The 22,771-nt window shown below is 58.1% G+C and overlaps 1 protein-coding gene across 1 annotated transcript in view; it reads left to right on the top strand.

Annotated features, from left to right (window-relative positions):
* The first annotated feature begins 289 nt into the window (after positions 1–289).
* Positions 290–22,771, top strand: part of LOC121103042 (exonuclease mut-7 homolog) — a 27,668-nt gene continuing 5,186 nt past the window's right edge. The window contains 3 exon segments of the mRNA XM_040631387.1: positions 290–640; positions 10,188–10,241; positions 10,467–10,598. Coding sequence (XP_040487321.1) covers positions 551–640; positions 10,188–10,241; positions 10,467–10,598 — 276 coding nt within the window. The 5' untranslated portion in view covers positions 290–550.

Here is a 22,771-nt window from a genome sequence, read left to right as displayed (position 1 = left end):
TCCTCAGGAAGGAGGATCACTGTCCTTAAAACTAGGACCTTACAAGGGACGAGGCCCGGGCTGGGGTGGTCAGCAGCTTCCAAGAGGGCCTGGGTCCCTCCGCCTGGAGAGAAGGGAAGCAGGGCCACAGGTTAGTGTCCTGGAGGAGCGTGAGTCCCCAGCCCTCTGCTGACACCAGGCCTGACATGCTCCCACCGAGGTCCAGGGCAGTATCTGTCATGAACCATGTGGCCCCTGGGCGCCTTGCCCCACTCCCTGTGCACAGACCCCACCCCCCACCCCCATGTGTGGAGACCCTGCTTAGCCCCAGTGTGAGTGACCGTGTGTCACTTCGTTAGTCTGTTTCCTGCCGTTTTCCACGTCGAGCACATACTGCTCCTGATTCTTTTTCAAGTTCGGCCCTCAGGGCTCTCACTCCCCATCAAGTCCAGTTTGGGGGCGAGGGGGCCGCGTGCTGCTGAGCCAAGCCTTGTTGCAGGTGCCTGTGGCGGAGAACGAGGACGCCGCCCCCGAGGTCCCGGCCAGGGCCTTCCGCGTGGTGTGTGACAACATGTTGCAAGGGCTGGCACGGAGCCTCCGCTGTGTGGGCGCGGATGTGCTCGTGCTGGGTGCCGGCGAGGACCACCGCAGGGCGGCTGAGGTGAGTGTTCTGGGGCTTTGTGCCCACCCACCGGGGGCTCGGGGCCTTCTGGGTCCCTGTCCTTTGGTTGCAGGGCCATGTCTGAGGTTGCCGGGGCAGAGGACAGGGCTCCCCTGGGTCCAAGGACAGAGATGTTTATGGCTGCCCGGCACCTGGGGCCTGCCGCCGGGAACCCTCTCGGCTCCTTTGGCCTGCCCCCACCCTCAGCCCCTTGTCCTGTGGGCCCTGGAGACACTGTGCAGAAAGAGGCTCTGCTCACGGCCGCGGCAGGGCCCTGCCTGTGGGGACACCAGCCCCCGGGGCCACGGAGAAAATCTGAGTGGGGGGTCTCAGAATTCAGGGGTTTTGAATGTGGGTGGGTCGCTCCCCCACAGGCACGTGGACACAGAACCACACACAACTCACCCGCCCAAGTGTACCGTTCACTGGCTTTCCTACACTCACAGTGCTGTGCGACCACAACCACAGCCGTCCGAGGATGTCGCCGTTGCCGCCCGTGCCCCGGCCCCTGGCGGTCGGGGCTCTGTCCACATCGGGGCTCTGTCCTGGACGGCTGGCCACGTGCACTGGGCGCCTGCTTTCCGGGTTCATCGTCGTCGTGGTGTGTTAGGGCTTCCCTCCCTTTGGTGAGCCAGTAGTGTTCCGGTCACGGGTGGACCGCAGCAGTGCCCCCCCGCCCCCCACCGCGATGAAGCGTCACCTGGGCTGTTTCCAGTGACGCTGCTGTGAATGAGACCTGTCATCTTTATTGTTAATATGTGGTTTCTTTTATGCAGTTGCAAACATTCTTCTGAGAAAGGGTCCCCCGGCTCACCAGCTGGCTGGCCGCAGCCCCAAGACTGCGGAGCAGTGGGGTTTGTCTGTTGGCCAGGGCCTGCGGCAAGAAGCCGCCCCAGCTCCCTGCACCGTGTGCACGGGGCCCAGGCTTCCCGATCCCTCCAGCACATGTGGGTGGGTATTCTTCGTGCCACCCCCCACTAATGAGGAAGCTGAAGCCAGAAGAATAGAGGGGACCTGCCCTGTGCTGCCTGCCCCCCCGCCCCCCCACCCCCCGTGCCGAGGCTGCAGGAGGGAGGGGCAGAGCTGGGAGAGAACAGGCCTTGCCCGGTTGGAGCTCCACTTCCTGTGGCGGCCCCTGGCATTCATGACAGGATGTTGGCTCTCTCCCCCATCTCTGGCCCCTCGTGAGCCGCCTCTCCCAGAGGCCTGGTCCTGGCGTCCAGGAGAGCAGGTGGTTGTGCCAAGGTTGGCCCTGGCCACTGTCCCTGTACAAAACACCTGTTTCCCAACCAAGGCTGTTTTTAGCCTGGGGGGGGGGGTGCTGAGACTAAGGTGGCCAGCCTGGCTGCTTGGGGACTCAAGACCAGGCCTCTTCGGTCAAGGAATTCAGGAGCCAGGGAGGAGCTGCCTTCGCACTGGCCCCCAAGAGTGCACAGGGTCCCCAGCAAATGAGGGGCAGGCTTTGGCTCCCCTGCTCCTTACCCCAACGTGTTGCACCGGTGACTTTTTACATTGCATGACAAATGGGATTTAAAGATATAATTTACTCATCTATTGACCTTAAAATAGAGAGATTATTTCAAATGACCCAGGTGGGCCCAGTGTCATCCCATGAGCCTTTCAAGCAGAAACAGAAGGCAGGAGTTGGCTTCAAAGCACAGGAGGGAGCCGGTGTGCGGGTGCTGCCTGAGGCCGCACATCAAGCAGGGGCCTGGATCCTGCCAGCACCTTGTGAGCCTGGAAGTGGGTTCTTCCCACAGCACAGCCGCCAGTGCCCACATTTTGGCGTGAGCCCTGAGCAGGGAGCCTGTGGAGCCAGTGGGACCAGCCTCCCGCAGAGCAGTATCTGGGCTTGTAGCAGATGGCTGCAGACACGGAAGCTCTGAAAGCAAGAGCGGCTGGAGGCTCGGGGGGTTGGGGGCATCCCGAGAGAAGCCTGGCCGGCCTTGGAGGACTGTGAGTGGGAGGCGTTGAAGGTATGAGACAGAGGCAGGGTCTGGAAAGTGCAGCCAAACCACACAGGACAAAAACACACGGACCTCACAGTGCCCGGGGGCCCGGGAAGCGGCGTTGGTGGGTGGCCATTCTTGGGGCCGCACGTCGGGGGAGGCGTGAGCCAGACCCGGACCCTCCCTGTGGTTTCTTGGACCTACGTCATGGACTGATGTCAGCCATAGTTTCCAGAATCCCTTCAAACTTGGTTCTAGTAGGCCTTTTGATCCAAGCTTTTAAGGAATTCTGCGTGTTCAGTACATGTTTCCAGAGTGGGAGGCTTCACGCCGCTCCCCCCGTTTGCTGGTGTAGACACTCTGGACGGGCGAGCAGGTGTGTGTCCTCCTGGCGCAGGGCCCTCGGGCACCGTCCAGCAGTGGGAGCTCCGTCAGCCCTTTGGCTGTTTGGCGTCCTCCTCTGTGGACCTTTCCAGATCATGTGTCCCCATCAAAACTCCTGAGTCGACGAACTGTGTGTTTTGTACAAAAACAGGTTGCCCAGGGTGGCTCAGTCGGTTATGTGTCTGACCTGAGTTTGGCTCAGGTCAGGATCTCAGGGTTGGGAGGTCCAGCCCCACGTCTGACTTGGCACCGAGTGGAACCTGCTTAGGACTCTCTCTTCCTCTGCCCTGCCCCCTCCCCATGCACACAGCTCTGTCTCTAAAACAAACAAACAAACAAAGCGGGTGGTACAGAAGAAGGTTCCACCTTCTCTACCTTCCATCTCGTGCATGTTAACACACATGTTCTTGAGAAGAAAGGACGCTCGGCTGCTGAGGGCCCCGGGACACTGGGCGTGTGCTCCCTGCAGGGAGGCGAGTGCTCAGAGAGCACAGTGGGGCGGCGTGGGGTGCTTGCTGGGCAGACTGCCCAGAACTGAGGAGGCCTCCGCACCTGGGGTCAAGCGGGAGAGGACAGGGGTCGGGGGGGGGGGGGGGTCTCGTCAGGCGATGGGGGGATTCTCAGTGTGGTGGGACGGTGAAAGACGCTTAAACCAAGAGCTTGATTTCAGCAGCGTGGCTGGAGGAGGCTGGGTGTGACAGCTACACAGAGGCCAGAGTATGAGTTTACAAAAGGCTGGGGAGGGCCCTGAGGGTCTCCACCAAGCCCAGGCCCTCAGTCCCTCAGCAGAAGCCAGAACTGGCAGAGAAAGTCCAGCCCATAGCGTTCTCACGGCTCATGAACTGCCCAATGGGCTGCCCGGCGGACTTCTGGTGCGCCTGGCCAGCTCCTCGCTTACACCTCGGACGGGTGCTGCTTCCCTGGGTGACCTCGCTGCAGCGGGGCCAGAAGAGGTTGCCGAGGACGGCCTTCGGGATGAGTTCTCTGGCTGGGGTCTGGGATCTCTGGCTTGGTCCTCCAGTCTGATGAGATTGAAAAGCACCGTCTCCCACGGGGGAGAGGTCACCAGTAGTCTGTGGCCTGCCCTCGGATGCCCACGGTCCAGTACCCGTGGAAGGAGAGATTCCGGGTGAACGTGCGTCTGCTACCTCAGGACATTTTCGTCCAAGTAACAAGGATGTGGGATCAGCTGGCTGCTCTGTGCCAGGCAAAGTGGCAAAGGAAGGAACGGGCGTGGGCGCCGCATTTCCCACTCGCAGTCGCATAAGGGACTGGAGAGCTTCTGTATCTGCCCCAAGAGCAGCCTCCGCACGCGGCCCGGGCTCTCCCGCTGTGGACGGCGGAATGACAAATCACGTTCACCACTGGTGCCAACCTGCCCACCTTGCTAGGCCTGTCGGCGTGAGATCATATTTCATGTATTTTAATTCCCCTTCCTCTGGTTATCGACAACGTTGAGCATCTTTTCCTATGTTCATTGGCTGCTGGTGCCTTTGGTCCTGTACGGTGCTTTGTGAGGAAGTTACTGAGCAAGCCCGACGCGGTCCTTGGCCAGGCCTGCCCGCGAGGCCGGCCCCTGGCTGGTGGCGGTGGCTCACGCGCCCAAGTCATGCGCACAGGGTTTCTGTCTGGGAGTCAGCAGTCCTGGTGCGTGCCAGGCAGGGGTGCCTGTGTGCCCAGGCCAGGTGCAGACCTCCGGAGAGATGGCGCTCCCCGCCACCTGTCCTTGCAGCACAGCTCCCCTGGGGGCTCCTCGTGCCCCTGCGTCTTGCCCACGTGCCTTTTCCACGTGCTGATTTTGCTCCGTATCCTTTCCCCATGAAGAATCTTTGCCGTGAGCATGTCTCTGTGCTGGGTCCTTCTGGCCAGTCAGTGGACCTGGGGGTGGTTTGGGGACCCTCGACACATGTCTCCCCGAGTCTTTCCTGGTCTCCCCTCTGGCTTTACTCTCCCTCTTGGCATCCAGCGGGGCGAGGCTTTGGCCTGTCCTGTAGAAGCAGCGTCAGTAAGGCTTTGCTCAGAACGGCGTTGACCGTGAATCGGGTGGGAGGAAGTGGCATGTTGATAATATCCAGTCTTCTGCCCGTGAGTGTTTGCCTGCCTCTTCTCCCATGTGCTTCAGACACGGGCAGCGACCTTCTCCACAAGCCCCTGTGCCTTGTTGGCCAGAGCTCACCCAGGGACTTGCCCTAACAGTTGATGTCACACCCAGAAACCTGAGGAAAGTGTCCTCCGTTCTGCCGAACAGGCTGTCAGCTCCTCGGGGCTCTCCTCGTGGACGTACCACCCACGAACAGTGANGCTCTTCTTCCTTCCTTCCCAAACCTTCCAGTTTCTGGTTTTTCCCTTTTCCTGTCACTCAGACCTCCAAGATGGTCACCCAGGAGCGGTGGGGGTGCCATCCTCGCCATGTGTCCTTGGGCCGAAGCAAGGCAGCCGCTGCAGGGCCGGGCCGGCCAAGGAAGCCGTCCTGCCATCGATCTTCGCGGCTACTGAGATAACCACAGAGGCTTGTTCCCTTTACTGTCTCAATGGGGTGGGGGACATTTTTCATCTGGGACCAACCTTGCACTCCTGGGTTGAACCCATCTTGGTCAAGCATGTGACCCTTTTCTGACATTGCTTTGGTTTGAAGTTCTTGTTTGGGACGTTTGGATGGCCCTCGAGGAGCATGTCTGACGTCGAACTGTTCTTTCTCATTACCCGGGCTTCCTCGTGAAGAAGTTGAGGAGCTTTTCGTCTTTCTGCAACTTTGAGTAATATTTGAACTATCTTCTCAAATGTGGGCTTTCTGCAAGGCTTCCTGGCCTGACGTTTTAGGGGAGGGAGGGTCTACTGATGATTCTTTTTCATTTAATAATTGTAGGAGTATTTAGTTGTCTGCGTCTTCGTGACTCACTTTGGGTAACTTCTGTCTTTCTCTGGAACGTGTCCATCCCGCCCAACATTCCAGATACATACACTTGTTGGTACTCCTTGTGCAAGTCCCACCATGTCTGTAGTTTGTTCACACTTCCAGCCTCACTGGTGCACACTTGTGCTGCTGCTTTTTTCTTGATCTTGCAGAGATTTGTCTATTTAACAAGTCTTCTCAAATTACTAGTATTTGGTTTGTTGATCCTATTGCATTTTTGTTTTCTATCTCATTAATTTCTATTCTTATCTTTATTGTTTCCTTCCTTTTGCTTTCTTGGGGTTATTTCCAAGGGGAGTGCTTAGCTCCTTAATTTTTAGCCTTTTAAATTTTATAATGTAAACATTCAAGATCATAAATTTTTTCTTGAAGTACTGTTTTCACTGCATTCCATCAGTTTTAATGTGTGATACTTTTATTATTTTATAGTTCTCACAATTTTTGAGTGCCCATTATAATTAGTTACTTGACTTAAGAGTTCCTTAGAAGGCTGTTTTTCAGTTTCAGAAGGCTTGGAGTTTTGGAGCTTTTTCGTTACCTTTCTACAAATGGGTTTCTACCTAACTGTATAGTAGTCAAGGAGCATAGTCTATACACTACCGATTTCGCTATTTGTGAAGACTTGCTTCATAGCCAAGTAGATGACCCTTTTTATAAATGTTCCACATGGGTTTTAAAAGGATACATATTCTCCAGTTATGTTCATTTCCATCTCTCTCTCTCTCTCACACACACACAGTAGATCAAGCTTAATTAATGTGTTGCTCAAATCATCTGTATCTTGTTTGATTATTTTCCTGCTTAATTCTCTGGGCTGAAGTTTCCTGAAGATGGTGGGTTCATCTTGTAGTTGTGTCAGAATTTGCTTTATATGTTTTTAAATTGTGTTATTAGGTGCATATGCATATATATTTTTTAGAATCCTTATATCTTCCTGTTAAGTGAAATATTTTACAATTATGAGGTAAACCTCTTTGACTCTAATAATGCTCTTTGCCATGAAGTCTATTTTAACAAATATTCATATCATTTCTCCAACATTCTTTGGTTAGGGTTTGTATATCATCCCTTGCTTTTTACCTTCAACCTGCCTTTACTCTTATATATTAGATGTATTTCTTGGGGCGCCTGGGTGGCGCAGTCGTTAAAGCGTCTGCCTTCGGCTCAGGGCGTGATCCTGGCGATCCGGGATCGAGTCCCACATCGGGCTCTTCCGCTGTGAGCCTGCTTCTTCCTCTCCCACTCCCCCTGAAAAAAAAAAAAAAAAAAAAAAAAAAAAAAAAGATGTATTTCTTATAAGCTGCTTTTAGCTGAATGTAAAAAAATGTCTAGTCTGACAATCTTTGCTTTTCAAATTATTAGTTTAGTCTGTTTACACTTAATGTAACTGCTGATGTACTTTGGGTTCATTTGTACTACCCTGACTTGGGTTTTCTCTTGGTCCTACTTTTTCTGTTATTTTTTCCCTTTGTTTCTTAACATTCTTTTAGCTTTTTTATCCTTTTTCTATTTTTCTCTCTATTAACTTGGAAGTTATAAGTTCTATTTCCGTTCTTTTAGAAATTATCTATGAATTTTTAACATTTATATTTGGGTTAACATTGTCTGAAGTTAAAGTTAATACAGCGATCTTAGAACAAGTCAGCTTTCTTATTCCTTTTCCAACTTACCTACTAGTATTTTCCAGTATTTTAACATAATGTGGTTTTTCTTAATTCTACAAATTAGACATTATCGTATTTGTTTTATCTACTTGATGGTTTTTAGAATTCATGATGTGTGGATGCGCATATGCGCAACAGACCTTGCTCCAGGAAAAAGCAAGCTCTTTCTTGCTAAAAGAATGTCTTTTGCTACATCCTTTCATTGGGGCTGTTTTTCCCTGGAAAACCTCTATGTCTTTTCTCTTCTGAAAGAGAATGTTTCTGGATTTATAATTGTAGTTTGACAAAACTTTGAAAGTAATGCCTTGTTTTTTGGTGTCCATCATTGCTGTTGAGACATTTGCCATCATTCCTTGGTCACTTCTGCGTAGCTAGTCGTATTTTCTCTTGACTGTCCGTTCATTTGGTTCTTTCCTCACATTTGCTTCAGTTGTGTTTGTTTGTTTTTGTTTTGGTTTTTTTGGTTTTTTATTCGTCACATAGATGTATATTTGTTATCACTACAAAGTAACCACTTGCTTTATTGCTTTTTTTCTTACTTTTTGTAGTAAAATATACAAAATATTGATCATTTTAGCCATATTTAAGTATGCAGTTTAGTAACATTAAGGGTACTCACAGTGATGTGTACCCACTATGGGTTCCAAAACTTTTTCATCATCCCAAACAAAGGCTTTGTCCACCCTAAACCATCATTCTGCATCCCCCACCCCCACCCCTGGCATCCACCATTCTACTTCCTGTCTCTATGGATTTGACTTCTCTAGATACCTCACATGTATGGGATCACAGGCTCTTTGTCTTTGTGTCTAGATTGTTGCACTCAGCATGATGTCTTCAGAGTTCGTCCACGTTGTGGCATGTGTCCGAATTTCCTTCCTTTTTAAAGCTGAATAGATTCGTGTGTGTGTGTGTTGGAGGGGGGTGTTTACCCATTCATCTGTTGATGAACACCTGGAACACCTGGGTTCTTTCCACCTTTTGGCTATTGCGAATAATGCTACTATGCACCTTGGTATACAGGTGTCTGTTTAAGTTTCTGCTTTCAGTTCTTTTGGACATAGACCTAGCAGTAGAACTGCCGGATCATATGGTCATTCTGTGTTTAACTTTTTGAGAAACTGCCATACTGTTTTCCACCGTGAATATACCATTTTATTACAACCAGCAATGCACGAGGGCTCCAATTTCTCTACATCCTTACCAACACTTATTTTCCTTTAAAAAAAAAAAAAAAGCCATCCTAGTGAATTTGTATCTCATTGTGTTTTTGATTTGTCTTTCTCTAATAATGAGTGATGTTGAGCACTTCTTCTGTGCTTGTTGGCCATGCGTACGTCGTCTTCAGAGAAACATCTATTTAAGTCCCTTGCCCATATTTAATTGGGCTATTTGCTTTTTTGTTGTCGGGTTGTAGGAGTTCTTTATATATTCTGGATATTAATCCCTGAACAGACACACAATTTGCAAATATTCTCACTCACTCTGTGGGCTGTCTTCTCACTGTCTTGATGGTGCCCTCTGATGTACAAGAGTTTATGATTTTCATGAAGCCCAATTTTTCTATTTTTAATTTTGTTGTCTGTGTTTGGGTGCCATATCCAAGAAATCACTGCCCAGTCCAATGCCATGACATTTCCCCCACCGTGTTTTCTTTTAAGATTTTTATCATTTTAGCCCTTACGCTTTTGGGTGGCCTCTTGCGTTCTCCAGAGATAAGTAACGATTGTTTAGAAACGTGCCGAACACATTGCGAGAGCCATGCCTGGCCTTTCTGTACGCTGCTGCTGTCGCCCCATCGGGAGGCACCACGGTGTTTGGGCGCTTTCACGGCACCCTGAGCCCTTGGCTAGGACACCTGTGGGCTTTGAGAGCGTCTTCGTTTTCCGACGCGACGAGATGCCCAGCTTCGTTGTGTGAATTTTCTGCCTCAGACCTGGAATCAGCTATGTCTCAAAAAAGCCCTGATTGCCTTTCCACCCATGGGGAAACCAAGTCTGGGCACAGGCTGCTCCTGGCTGTAGGGTTGGTTCTTAGTTCTAGGCCTTGATGGTAGCCGGAGTGGTGAAATACTTCTCAGTATGTGTGTATAAGAAATGCACAGTGAAGCTTTCTATTCGGGCCTGAAGCCGTGCTGTAATGTCCTTCATTTTCCTTCACACCCCTCTGTCCGCTGAAGCCGGCCCAACACCGCATGACGCATCTGTTGTAGTCACAGTTGACACGTGAATGTTCCCGAGGGGCGACGCTGGTGCTCTCACCAGCAGTAGACTTGTCCTCCGTTTCTGCTCTGTGGTGGAGCTCCCCGGAGATGTGCATCCAACGCACTGGGCTTTCGTGTCACTTAGAACACCTTTCTGTGCCGTTCATCTGTTCCATCTTCTTTGGATTTTTAGACATTGCTTTTTAAATTTTAGTTTTGTTTGCAATTATGTAAAATGTCCATCAGATTCTAAGACCAAATCTCTACCACAAGGCAATGCCCAGGACTCCGGCTGCGGGACGCTACTGGCTGCCCAGGCCCCAGACAGAGGCAGCCCTGGGGGACAGGGAGGCGCCCAGGGAAGATGGGGGCAGAAGCAGCCCTGGCGCCAGCACCGGTGTGCCCCTCACCTGTCCATCTGCGTCCTGCACAGGTTGCCAGGCAGGAGGGAAGGATCATCTTGACATCAGGGCTGCCGTACCACAAGGTGAGGGCCCCTCACCTTTCCAAGGGAGCCTCAGCCCGGCCCTTGGGCCACCCCCACCCCGGGGTCTTACCATGGGGCTGATGGGAGTGGGGGCTGACCCGACACTGCTGTCCCACCCTGGGTGGGCTGAGGGCGGGCTCTTGGCCCCGGAGCGGGGGGAGGGGAGGCGGGCCTGGAGAGGTTTGGGTTCCATGGCTGCAGCTCAGCAGCCACACTTCTGTGCAGCTCCGGGCCCAGGTCGGGGCTGGGCGCTGCCTCTCGGTGGACTGCTCCCTCAAAGCCCAGCAGCAGGCGAAGGCCGTGCTCAAGCATTTCAACGTGCGTGTCACCCATGCAGACATCTTCAGCCGCTGCCAGGTGGGTCCCATGTGTCCAGGCCTGCCTTGGGCTGATGTGTGAGCCCCCGGCTGTCAGGAAGCCACTTCCGTGATGGGCAAGACCAGCACGTCTCTGGCTGATGGCAGGACAACAGAGGCCATGTGCCTTGGGGTCTGTGCTCCTGCAAGCAGCAGCCGCCACTGCCCCATTTGTGGCATTTCCTCCTCTTCCTCCCACCCCCACTGGGGCCAGGGGTGGCAGAGTGCTGGGACTGGCATGGCCAAGGGAGCAGCTCACATGGGATACCTGTTCAATCCAGGCATTTCCTCCCGTGTCCAGGGCTGGCCTCCCACAGGGCTTCTAGTCCACTGACGTTGCATCTGGCTTGGGGGGAGTCCCATTTTTGGAGGGCAATGTCCACAGCCACAGATGGCCACTGGGTCCATCCTGACATCTAGAAAGGTCTAGGTGAAGAAATTGCCAGGTCAGGGCAGCCATATCCAGGGTTAAGATCGGAGAGGGGTCTGGGGCCTGGGTACCGTCTGCTGATTGGGCCAGGGAGGGGGTGCCTGGGCGCATTGAGTTCCTCCAGCCCCATGCCGTCTGGCTGAGGGGGAGCTGCTGCATGTCCGTGCTCCATGTGGGGCCTCCACGGGGTACAGTGGACAGAGAGGGCCTCGGGGCCAGTCCTCTCACGCTTCCATGGCTCCTGGTGCAGAGTGCTGGCTGTTCCCAGGATATCTTGTAGTTGGAGCCACGACAAAGCTCCGTCAGGAGCACCTCCCTAAGCCCAGTTGCTCGGTGGACAGTGGGCCTCATATCCACGGTGCCAGGGGAGGGGTGGCCTCCCGCCAGGCACATGGGACCTCAACCCACAGGCCGAGTCAGGAGACTGTGCACCCGAGGGCGTGCACGCAGCAGAGTGGGAGGGAGGGAGGAGGGCCTGGACCCCCACCGCCAGGCCTCAGGTGCAGTCTGTGCAGACCCCCGGGCCCCCTGCCCTGCCGGCACTGACAGTGGCTGACCCAGTGGCGGGAAGTGCTCCATGGGGCCTTTTCCTTCAGTGAGCTCTGGGAGGACAGGAACCCTGTCTGCTGCCTCTCTTTGTGCTCAAGCCGACAAGTGTTGTAAAGACCCCAGGACGTCCGGGACGCCTGGGAGGCATTTTAATGAGCTTTTCAGAGCCTCTGCTGCTAAGTTTTCTTGAGAAAACAGGAAGTTGGGTAGCTGGGAGGAAACCCCCACTGGCGCCCCGGGAAGCCTCGTGCTGGGGAGCAGCCTGACATCCTTCAGGCCTGCGAGGGCACTGAGCCACCACACCCCTGCACGGGGAAGAGCATCCACGGCCTCCCTGGCCCCGTCCGTCCTGTGCGTGCTCTGCCTCCTGTCCCCGCAGTTGGCAGCCTGCAAGCCGAGGGCCCCCCTGCCCTGCCAGGTGGGAGGGGCAGGCCGCAGGCTGTGCGCGCACGCCTGCGGGGCCTCGTGGAGCCAGTTCAGAGGCTGGGAGGCAGAGCTGCACCGGCCCTGATAGGGGACTATCCGGTGCCCAGGCCGGAGAGGTGGGCGCTCGGCCACCCAGGACAGAAGACGGCCCATGGGGGGACAGTGGGGGGGGGTGCTATGTATGTGCTGCCGCAGGTGGGACACATTCGGAGGGTTGTGACCATCGGGTGGGGGGTGGGAGACCTGGGAGCAGCTGCTGGGCCTGCCCAGAGGAGAGGGGGCTTGCCCCTGAGCAGATGAGCAAGAGCGGACTCAGAATACAATTTAGGGCTATGGCTGGGTTCCTGGGTTTTAGGCTTTGCCCGTAGCTGGTGGGTCTGGGCTCCCTGGGGTCTGGTCTGGAGGCAGGTGCACCAGCCCATCCAGGCTGGGGCGAGGCGTGGGGAAGGGGAAGCCTCAGCCCCCTGCTCACTGCTCGTCTGGGGGCCCTGCCTGGCACTGTCCGTATTTGCGGTAGGCGTGCACCCGCACGAGGCCAGCTGGTGAGGAAGACAGAGATAGGGTCCGCGACTTGGGACCATGCAGCCGCACTGGCCAAGAAGCAGAGGGCAGCCACCCCAGTACCAAAGGGTGTACCGGGCTGGAGGGGATGGGGTGGGGTCCCAGGCAGAGAGCTGTGTGTGTGGCCGCACTCAAGGGCTGGCCACTGCGTGGGCAGCAAGTGGGGGCGCAGGTAAAAGGCTCTGTATCAACACCTGATGGGCCTTTGTCAAGAAAGGGCCCAGGGAGCCCTCTGGTCCCAGGGTGGCCAGTGGCCTCCAGCTGAGCTCAGCTCCGAGGGTCCACCCAGGACCCTCCCCGGGTGGCAGATAGCTGTTTAGGAGGGCCCATGAATGTGCATAAGGACCCTGAAAGGCCAGCATTATAGGGCCAGGTGGGCAGAGAAGGGAGTCTCTGAGAAGCCAGGATTTCTAAATTTGGACCCGGCCGTGGGCACCAGGGAGGCATCTTGGGAAGGGTGCGAGGACTGAGCGTACTCTGGTCAGCGAGCTGGTAGCGTTAGTGCCTAGGCCTGAGGCCAGGGTCGCCACCAAGGTTCTCAGGCCAAATACCCAGTTACTGTGAGACAGGTGGCTCACTGATGTGTGGCAGTTATGTGTGAGGACCAGGTCTGGGCAGGCCTCCGGCCACGTTCCCACCAAGTGCTCCCGGAGCCCATCCACCGTGGCACTCCCAGCTGAACCCCAGGAGCTCAGCCCCATCCTGCACACTGGCCACCCCTGCTCCCAGCCCAGTGCCGGGGGAGACGCTGTTCTCGGGGCCAGGCAGGGTGGACCAGGGCAAACACCAGGAAGCACAGAAGAGGTGTCCCACAGACGCTCTAGGGTGATAGCCTGAGGCTCAACACAGCGACAAGGCTGGCTCCGTGGGGCTCCGTGGGGCTCCACAGGGCTGTTGGCTCATAAGCCCATCTACGCAGCAGAAGGTGCTGTCCACTGGCCAGCAGAGAGCATCACATTCAGGACTGACCCAGGGAGGGCCTCTGTGCAGTGCTGGGCCTTCAGGGCCCTGTCCCGTGCTCCGGTGGGCCTGAGCACCCTGGTTGATGGCTCAGAGCCTCTGTCGCCCCTGGCCCCAGCTGGAGCGGGCTGCCTCCCTGGAGACCTCCCACTGCCAGGCTGACTTTCCATTTTCCTTCACTTCCTTGTGCTATTTTAGTGCCATTCCCAGAGGGAAAACCCACTGGACACACAGAGCATTCCCAGAGCGAGCCTGGCCACTCTCTGGGCGGGCGCATCAGGGTACAAGGCTGGACATGCGGAGGGAGGAGGCCCGGCCCAAGGTTGGGTTAGGTGCCTGGCCAGGGGTCTATGGCCACACCTCACCCAGTGCCTAGCCCCTGACCGCAGGCTGTGTTGACGTTCCACGTGGCGTGTGCCCAGGGCACAGGGTCTGCCTTCTGGGGCATCTGCATGTGAGGACAGCCGTGCCAGGGCCAGAGCCAGGTGGTGGAGGCCTGTGGCAGGCAGGGAGATTGCCCACCTGCCCACACCAGGGATTCGGCGGGTCTCACGTGGTGGGCAGGATCGTGACCCCTGAAGCTGGCGACCTGGGCCTGGGATTGGCCATCAGGAACATCCGCCGAAAGGACATTCCCAGTGCCGTCCACCATGGGAAAATATTTTATCAAAGAAATTTGAGTTAAAAAAAAAAGCCTGAGCACGAACCCCTGACATGGCTAGGCGTAATGTCTATTTTTACTGTCCCTCTGGTCCCCCTCCGCTGTGGTGGGGAGCAGGCTGTGGCCCCCATGTGGAAGTGGGGGAGTGTCCTGGGAGTCAATGACGTTGGCCTCCGGAAGTGGGCACCCAGGAGGGGAGGCCTCTGCGGGACGGTGACCCCGCCTTGGGGAGCTCTCAGGCAGTGCTGGCTGCAGGATCCCCAGGAGGGAGAGGGTGTTGGGCCAGAGAGAAGCCTGCAGTTAGGGGAGGCCGGACCTTGGGCTACAGGGTTACAGGCACCCGGGAGGCAAAAGGGCTGGGCAGGGGCCCTGGGACAGAGGTGGACAGCAGCCCAGACTGATGTCTGGCAGGGGAGGGAGGCAAGCAGAGGGCTCCCAGGACCTAGGGACGTGAGGGGACTCCAGGGCAGCCGACCCCCCGGCACCCACGCCTGGAGCCCAGGGCTGTTGCCCCTGGGCCTGGCCCTGTCCCTGGGCCTGCAGACCCTCCCTCTATGCTGATGACCAACTGCAGACCGGGACCGACGGGAAGAGGGGCGACGGCCGCTGACCCCGCCCCTCCCCAGCCTTTGTGCTCTATTGCCCCCAGGCCCGTTCCCACACTCGGTGCCCCCAGGGTCACACAGGCACAAAGGCTGCAGAGGGGTGGCCACCACCCTGCGCAGGGAGAGACCCCGGCCCGCTGGCTCTGAGGCTGCAGGAGGAGCGGCTGTGGGGGCTCTGGAGGAGGATGGGTCGGGAGCAGCTGGCGTCGGGTTTCCGCGCTGTCCTGAGACCTCAAGGACAGTGGGATCCACCAGTAGGTTTTGGCAGGGACTGAGGCCAGTGTGCGCCCGACTCAAGATGCTAGCCAGGGTGATGGCCCAACCAGCAAGCTTGGTGCAGTCCCCGGGGGTGACAGCAGTGTGGGCCTGGGGTGATCACCCCATGAGGCCACCTCCAGGCTCTCCCCACAGCTTCCCTCCCTCCAGAGAAGGCATGGGTCTCAGCCAGAGCCCCAGCTTCTGTTCCCACCAGATGGCCCTGGGGGACGAAGGACTTGGACTCCATTGGCCTGGGGGCCCCTCAGCTTCTGGTGGCCCTGATCTGACCCCGGCCACTTTAGGAAAGAGCCTGGGCCAGCATGACAGCCACACCTGCATCCTGGACACTAAAGCAGGGCTGTCTCTGGATGCCAGCCTGTCCAGCAGCCAGCTTCACGTGAGATCCTAACCCACAAGTGGCACCGGTGTCATGTGTCCACGCCAGGCCCTCTGCCCCCAGCCCACGCTTCCCTGGGCTGTGTCATCCCTTGGAGTGGCTTGGGCTGAGAGGAGGTCTGAGGGCCAGCCCTACGCCTGTGGCCTTGAGACCTGCCAAGGTGTCTCTGGGCCAGCACCTGGGAAGGTTGGTGTGAGTCCCCAGCCCCGCTAATGCCAGGCCCCCACCCAGGTACACAGCTCCTTTCTCCTTCTCATGTCTGTCTGTGTGGTGGGGGCCCAGGACCCAGCAGTCATTGATCATGTGTTTCTCATGGGCCTTCCCATCAGCGGTGTGGGGTCCCCTCTGGACAGGGCTTCTCGGGCTGTACCCCCTGAATGTTGATGGAAGAGTGAACACATGTCCTGTCCACTTTCAGAAGGGGTTGATGTGCTTAAAGTTGAAATTCAGAGAGCATGGGTGCACCCACCCAAATGGGTGCTTCCTGCTGCCCTGGCTACAGTGTGAGGGGACGGGAGCACAGGTGCCCAGCCAGTGTCCACAGGTGCACGGACACCCACGATGCGGGTGGAGTGTTGGTCGCCTGGGCAGACACAACCATGGCCCAAGTCAGGCCCCTGGGAGTGTGGGGGAAGGACAGCAGGGAGGTTCCCCCAGCCAGCGCTGGCCACCTCAGGAGGGACGGTACAGGTTTGGCTATCCGGGCCAGGGTGTCATCTGAGCTGGCCAGCTGAGGTCAGGAGTGGAAGAGGCTGGGCGGGGCAGAGTTGGCCATGTGGGCACCCTCAGCGTCGTCCTCTTGGATGACTGTCCCAGACACCCCTGACAGTAAGACAAGGCCTGGCACCCAGAACACAAAGTCTGGGAGTGTGGCCGTGTCTCTGGGGACCAAGGTCCTTCCCCCTCTCTGCTCTGTGCCTCCATGGGCTGCTGTCACCGTGCCACTACCCAAAGCCCCAAGCCATGGAGTATCCAGAACTCCTGGCCAGACCTTTGAAAGGCCAGCCCCTCAACCTGCCACGTGCCAGCGTCTGGTGAGAACTGGCCCCTGGCGACGGGCCTTCCATGGGGCGGGGGGCACTGGATGCTGATGAGGCCTCCCAGCTGGGCAGGGAAAGGCTCAGGGCTGCAGAGCGGACCCCCCCCCCGCCCCGGAACAGTCTGAGGGACCCTGAAGCTCAGGGAGAGAGTAGCACGAGGCCCCCCATAGCCGGGGTTGGGGTTAGTGGCAGGTTGAGACACACACCCTGATGTCAGCACACCGCAGCCCGCGGCTAAAACATGAAATTCAAATTTCAGCGTCCATAAATAGTTTTCTTGGCAGCAGCCCCGCCTCTGTGTTCCTACACTGCCCACAGCTGCTTTCTCAGGGACCCACTGGCCCTTTCAGGGGCCTGACCCATGCCTCGGGGCCTGGCTGGCCTCTGATGGGGGGAGGTGGGCACTCTTCTTCCTTTTGAGCAATTGCCAGCCCCAAAGCAGGAATGGGGCCCGGGAGCCAGGGGGCAGTCAGACCATGGTCCACTCAGCCCTAGATGTGGGAGCCAAGACAGGCCTGGCTGGCCTCAGGAGTGTAAGGCCAGGGGCAGCGAGCCCCTTGGGGCTGCAGATAAAGGTGGCCATGGGCAGCTGTGGATCAGGTCTGGGGACGGTCCGCCAGGCAGTGACTACTCCATCCGTATCCTGATGGGGCAGGGACCAGTAGATGGCCAGTGCTGCGGGGCACCTAGCCACTTTTCCCTCCCCTACTGGCGCTGGGGAGTGGGGCCTGTCCTCTTCCCCCTGCTCCGGGGCAGCCTGTTCGCTGCCCACCCACTGCCCTGAGGCAGAGCCCCTGTGCGTGGAGCACATTCAGGACGAGTGTAGACCCCAAAGGTCTCTGAGGGGAGATGGGGCATCCAGGGCGGAACAGCATGAGCGAGGGCCAGCCAGAGATAGGGAGGGGCCTCCGAATAACCCTACAAAGGGAGAGGGGCCTGCGTAACCAAGCCCTGCACTCCTCCCTGGAGGTGGGGGAGTGGGTGGTGGAGGGTCTCTCGGAGAAGTGGGGGGAGTCAGGCTCTGGCAAGGACTGCTTCTTCCTCCCATCTTGGAAAACCCATTTCAAGGCACAAGTGGTGGTGGAAGGGACCACCTGTCCTGGCCTGACTCAGTGGCCCTGGGAGGAAGCAGGAAGAAGGGCCAGGGGACCCCTGCCCTGTGCTCAGCCCCCAGTCACGCTGGCTCCCCACCATACTGTAGCTCCTGCCGCACTTGAGCTCCCACCTTCTCCACCTGGCCTGCCAAGCCCCAGGTCGGCTGTCACTGCCTCCAGGAAGGCCTCCAGGCCCCCAGCCCGATTTCTAGACCATCACCCTTTGGAGGAGTACTTTGGGGCTCCTCTCTCCCTTGGCTGGGAACACAGTGGGGCAGAGCTGCTCTGAGTGAAAGACAGGCCCCACAGACCTTAAGGCAGTTTCAGACCCCAGGGTGCAGCGCTTGGGGTCCCAGACCACTGCCTGCTGTCTGAGGGCCTGGCTCCACTTGTCTGGGGAAGCCGGACAACCAAGGCTGCTCCCCAACGCCCTTAGCCTGTCCCCCATTGCCCCCCCACCCCGCGGCCCTAGGTGGGAGGGGTCCCCCGGCCCCCCTCGCCCTGGGTCCTGGCGCGGGAAGGCAGGCGTGCAACCGTTTGCTTTTGAATCTCCGCCGGGTGTCCTGAGTGGCCCTTTCAAAGGCCGGCCGGGGGCGGGGGCCGTTCCCAGGCGCGCCCCGCCCTCCCCGCCCGCCCCTCCTCCCGCTTTCCCACGCGGCCCAGCCGCCGGCTGGTTCTCACGGCCCGCTGCCCCTCCCCCGTCTGGGAACGGCCGCGCTGCGCCCGCTGCACTGGGGTGCCCGGGAGCCCCGGGATGGGCGGTGCGCTTAGCGGGGGTTCCTGGAGGGGGTGCCGCCTAGGGGTTGCTGAGGTTGCCCAAGGGGGGGCAGAAAACAGTCCCACCCCACCCCCAGGGCCTAAGGCTAGAGGACGTCTTCTGGCCCAGATTCTATTTGATTTAACCCAGGGCAAGTGGTTACGGCCCCCCACACCTCATGGAGAGACCTAGGGGGCCCTGTCTGTGCCTCCCTAGTGCCTGGGGACAGTGAGCACTGACCCCTCACTGGGTCACTGGGGTCTCCCTGACACGGGAGCAGGTCCTGGGGCCTCTTTCCCTCCAAACAGCCTGGAAAGGCTAGGGCGCGGACTTCACAAAAGCAAATACAGACTCCCGCTAAATGTGAACTTCAGAAAAGAGTGGCTACCTTCTCACGTAGAAGTGTATCCCACACTTTATCTGAAATTCACATTAGGGCCCCAGTTCTCCCTGGCCCCCACTGGGGGAGGGGGGGGCTGTGACCATCCCATGTCAGGCTCCAGGAATCAGGGCAGGAGGACTTGGCCACCTATCTGGGCCCCACGGCTCACACCACTTGGCTGGCCTCCCTGGATGTCAGCCCCAGTCCACCCAAGTGAGCTGGAACGTGGGGTGCCATCTGCCCAGCCTCAGAGAGCCCAGACTGGACTGTTGGCCCCGCTGTCCCCACACAGTGGGGGCTGTGGCTGGTGCAGTTGGGGGAGGAGCTTTCAGGAGCTCAAAAACCCAGGGTGGGGGGACACCCAGCAGGAAGCTCACCTGCCCATCCTTGTGGCTGCTTCCCAGGGCTCAGGCCTGCAAGCCCCCGAGGAGCCTGGGGGAAGGGCTGTGACCCTCCCATATGTCCCTGGCCAGGGTGACCTGGGCAGGCAGTGCCTCCCATTCACGCCTGGTTGACACGTATGCTGCGTCCTGGACACTGAGCTTCTGCCCAAGGCTGGCTCCTCGCTCCATCCACTGCCCTTTCCTCCTTCCCTCGCCATCAGAGCGACCAGCAAGGGGTCCAGGGATGTCCAGGGGGTCTTAGGGTGTTCACCCCAGCCGTGGCTGCAGGGCCCCTGCGGGTTGTCAGCCCCTCGTCCACTCTGCCCACACGACGGCAGCTCTAGAGCTGGGCGCTCTACTCCCGGAGAGTCTGGGGCAGGTCCTCAGGAAGTCGACGTGGCCCTCCTGTCCTGGCAGCAGGAGGACAGCCCGGCCGGAGGTTGGGGGTCTGGCTCCAGCTGCCAGGTATACACCTCCCTCTGCGGCCAAGGTCCCCGACCTGGGGTGCCGGGCTGCTGAGGCTGCTCCCATCTGACCCCGTGCCCTCAGAACCAGTCTTGTCTGCTCCCCATCTGCTTGGGGAGGTGGTTATTCCCAAACGTAGAACCCCCCAGGAACGAGCTCCTGTACTGCCCGACCAGATGCACACAGGCTCCTGCCTACAGGCTGCCCATACACACAGATACACTCCTGGGGCCGGGGGAACACGCGAAGTCCCATCCACTCACCCTGAGACACCCGTCACACCAGGCCTGTGTCCACACCGCGGAATGCCCGGTCCCATGCACTCCTGTTCACGCCTCCGACTATGGCTCACGTGCAGACACACGCTCAGCCACTCTGGGGCTGGTGCTTATGAGGGGCACACCTGCGGAGCCCCAGCTCACACACGTGCACACACACACACACACACACACACGGGCCCTCGCACAGCATGCCCCAGCACCTGTGGCCCCTGACCCCCTCGGGGGCCCATGCCCTACTCTGTGGAGACACTGTCCCGGCCCCACAAAGGGGATGGGCAGTGGCCAGGTCAGCGAAGGGCTGGGCCCGTGAGAACTGACCTTCCTGGACCTGGGGGCAGGGCAGGCATTGGAGCAAGGCCCCTGCAAGGCTGCCATCCCAGGTCATAGACATCAGAGGTGGAGGCCACTGGAGGGCCATGAGCCTGTTCACAGATGGAAAAGAATTATTGTTGCTTTTTAAATTTTATTTATTTATTTGAGAGAGAGTGCACCCACAGGAGTTGGGGGGTGGGGGGGTACAGCAGAGGCAGAGAGAGAAGCAGGCTCCCCGCTGAGCACAGAGCCCTGTGTGGGGCCCAATCCCAGGACCCTGGGATCCTGACCCGAGCCAAAGGCAGATGCTTCACGGACTGAGCCCCCCAGGCGCCCCTATGGGGAGGTTTTATTTTTTTTTTTTTATTTTTTAAATTTTATTTATTTATTTGACAGAGATAGAGACAGCCAGCAAGAGAGGGAACACAAGCAGAGGGAGTGGGAGAGGAAGAAGCAGGCTCATAGCAGAGGAGCCTGATGCGGGGCTCGATCCCATAACGCCGGGATCACGCCCTGAGCCGAAGGCAGACGCTTAACCGCTGTGCCACCCAGGCGCCCCTATGGGGGGGGTTTAAAACCCAATGATAAGGAGCGCCTGGGGGGCTCAGTCGGTGCAGTGTCTGCCTTCCGTTCAGGTCCTGATCCCAGGGTCATGGATGGAGTCCGTATCAGGCTCCCTGCTCGGCGGGGAGCCTGCTTCTCCCTCTGCCTCTACTTCTCCCCCTGCTCATGCTCTCTCTCGATATCTCTGACTCTCTCTCTGAAATAAATAAAATGTTTTAAAAAACAAGAACAAAAAATCCTTCCCACGAAGGCCAGTACAGCATCTGCAGCCGTGCACCCTGCCCAGGGCCTAGGGCCTGGCCCTTCTGTCCCCAGCATTTGTCCCTGGCCAGTGGGATGGGGTTGACACCCCACAGATGCCCCATGCATCTCCGCTGTGGGCCAGCCACAACTGCAGTCCCCCTGGCCCGTCTCCAGTGCAAAATTGGGCAACATCCCGTGCCGGGGGCCAGCAGGGTCTTCGTGGGCAAAGCTGGCTGATGCCCTGGTCTTGGAGGAGGGTCACAGCCCCAGCGTCGGGGGCAGATGGTTCAGGGCCTCATGAGGTGTTGCCGGGACAGTGTGGGAGAACGAGGTGTGGAGCAGACCCAGGCCTCATTGCTTCCTGCCGGGGCTTTGGTCCCACCCCGTCCAGCGAGGTGTCAGGCCAACACCCCAGGGAAGGGGTCTTTCATCCCAGCCCTTTGGCCCTGCACCCGGCACCATTTGTTGGGGCGGCTGTGGAGGGGTCACGGTGGATAAGGCAGCCTGGGAAAGCCTTAGGACCTGCCCATCTCAGGACAGCAAGTGTGGACAGTGAGGGGAAGTGGCGCTTGGCAGGGACCAAATGGGCAGAAAATGCTGCGGGAACAGTGACCCTGGTGTCCTGTGGCTGAGACTCTCCAGGGCCCCCACTCCCCTGACGTGAGCATCTGAGACGCTGGCTGCGTGTAGGTATGTTCTGGGAAGGTGCCGGAAACGAAAAACCCTTCTCAATGCCATGCTGGCTTTTCCCACCAGGTGGTGGGTTGAGGGGAAGTTGATTTTCTTCTGCTTTTTTATGCTCTGCTGTTCTCCTAATTTGCTCTAAAGGAGCAAGAAATGCCCATTACTCTAGAGCATGTCACAGCTTCTGAGCCGAAGCCCCCATCCGCCCTGCCTGTGGTGTCAGAAAATCCCAGCACGTGGCCTTCCAGGGTCTGGGTCCTCCCATCCCTTACGGGGGGTGGGGGCTGCAGGTGCTGGCAGGCGCTGCTTGGAGCCCGAAAAGCACTTGCCATCAGGCTGGAGCCAGGTTTCTACAAGCCCGCCCCTCACTCGGAAGACTGGAAAGCCCTGATAGCAGGACACCGGCGTGGCCCAGCCCTGTGCCCTGCTGGGAGCTGGGGCCACAGCTCTCAGCTGCGCCAGGTGCCCACTGGACAGGGAAAATGGGGCCAGCCTGCAGTGGGGAGCTCAGGTCACAGGCCTGGCTGCTGGTGGAGTGTCACCCGCACCCTCCACTGGGCTCCCAGCCTAGGCAGGTGCCTTCCCGCTGCCCCGCACCCGGAGGAGCATGGGTTGTCTGTCATGCCTCATGCCCCGGTGAGCCCCAGGTGTGGCTCCTATCCCACCCCCCTCTCTCCCTCTAGGCAACCAACAGAACTCAGTGCTGCTCTCAGCCCTGAGATGGGCTGCTAGGCCCAGGGGTGGAGTTGCCTCCTGGTCCTGCTCTGCACGTTCCGTGGCTCTGGCTGGGGCTGCGCCTCCGCTCCACACCTGTGTACCAGCTGTCCACTGGTGGCGCACAGCAGACCCCCACAGGCCCACAGACCAGGGCCGCCTATGTGAGGCCCGTGTACCCGGGGCAGGTGAGCATCTAGGAGCGGTGGGCGCCCAGGACAGCTGGGCACACAGACATTTCCAGGGACAGAGTTCAGGACAGATGCGGTGACCTTGCCTCTTGCTCGGCTCCGGTTCTGCTGGTCACGACCACTCCCTTGGGTGGGTATGGCTGTGATTCCTGGGCTCAGAGCTGAGAGCAGGCCCACTCTTGGGCATGGCTCCCCACACCTGGGAACTGACCCCCCC

This window comes from Ursus maritimus, unplaced genomic scaffold (genome assembly GCF_017311325.1).
Source record: "Ursus maritimus isolate PB19 unplaced genomic scaffold, ASM1731132v1 scaffold_17, whole genome shotgun sequence".
Classification (NCBI taxonomy): domain Eukaryota; kingdom Metazoa; phylum Chordata; class Mammalia; order Carnivora; family Ursidae; genus Ursus; species Ursus maritimus.
The sequence above is the reverse complement of the archived record's forward strand: the minus strand, read 5'-3'. Positions and strand labels throughout refer to the sequence as shown.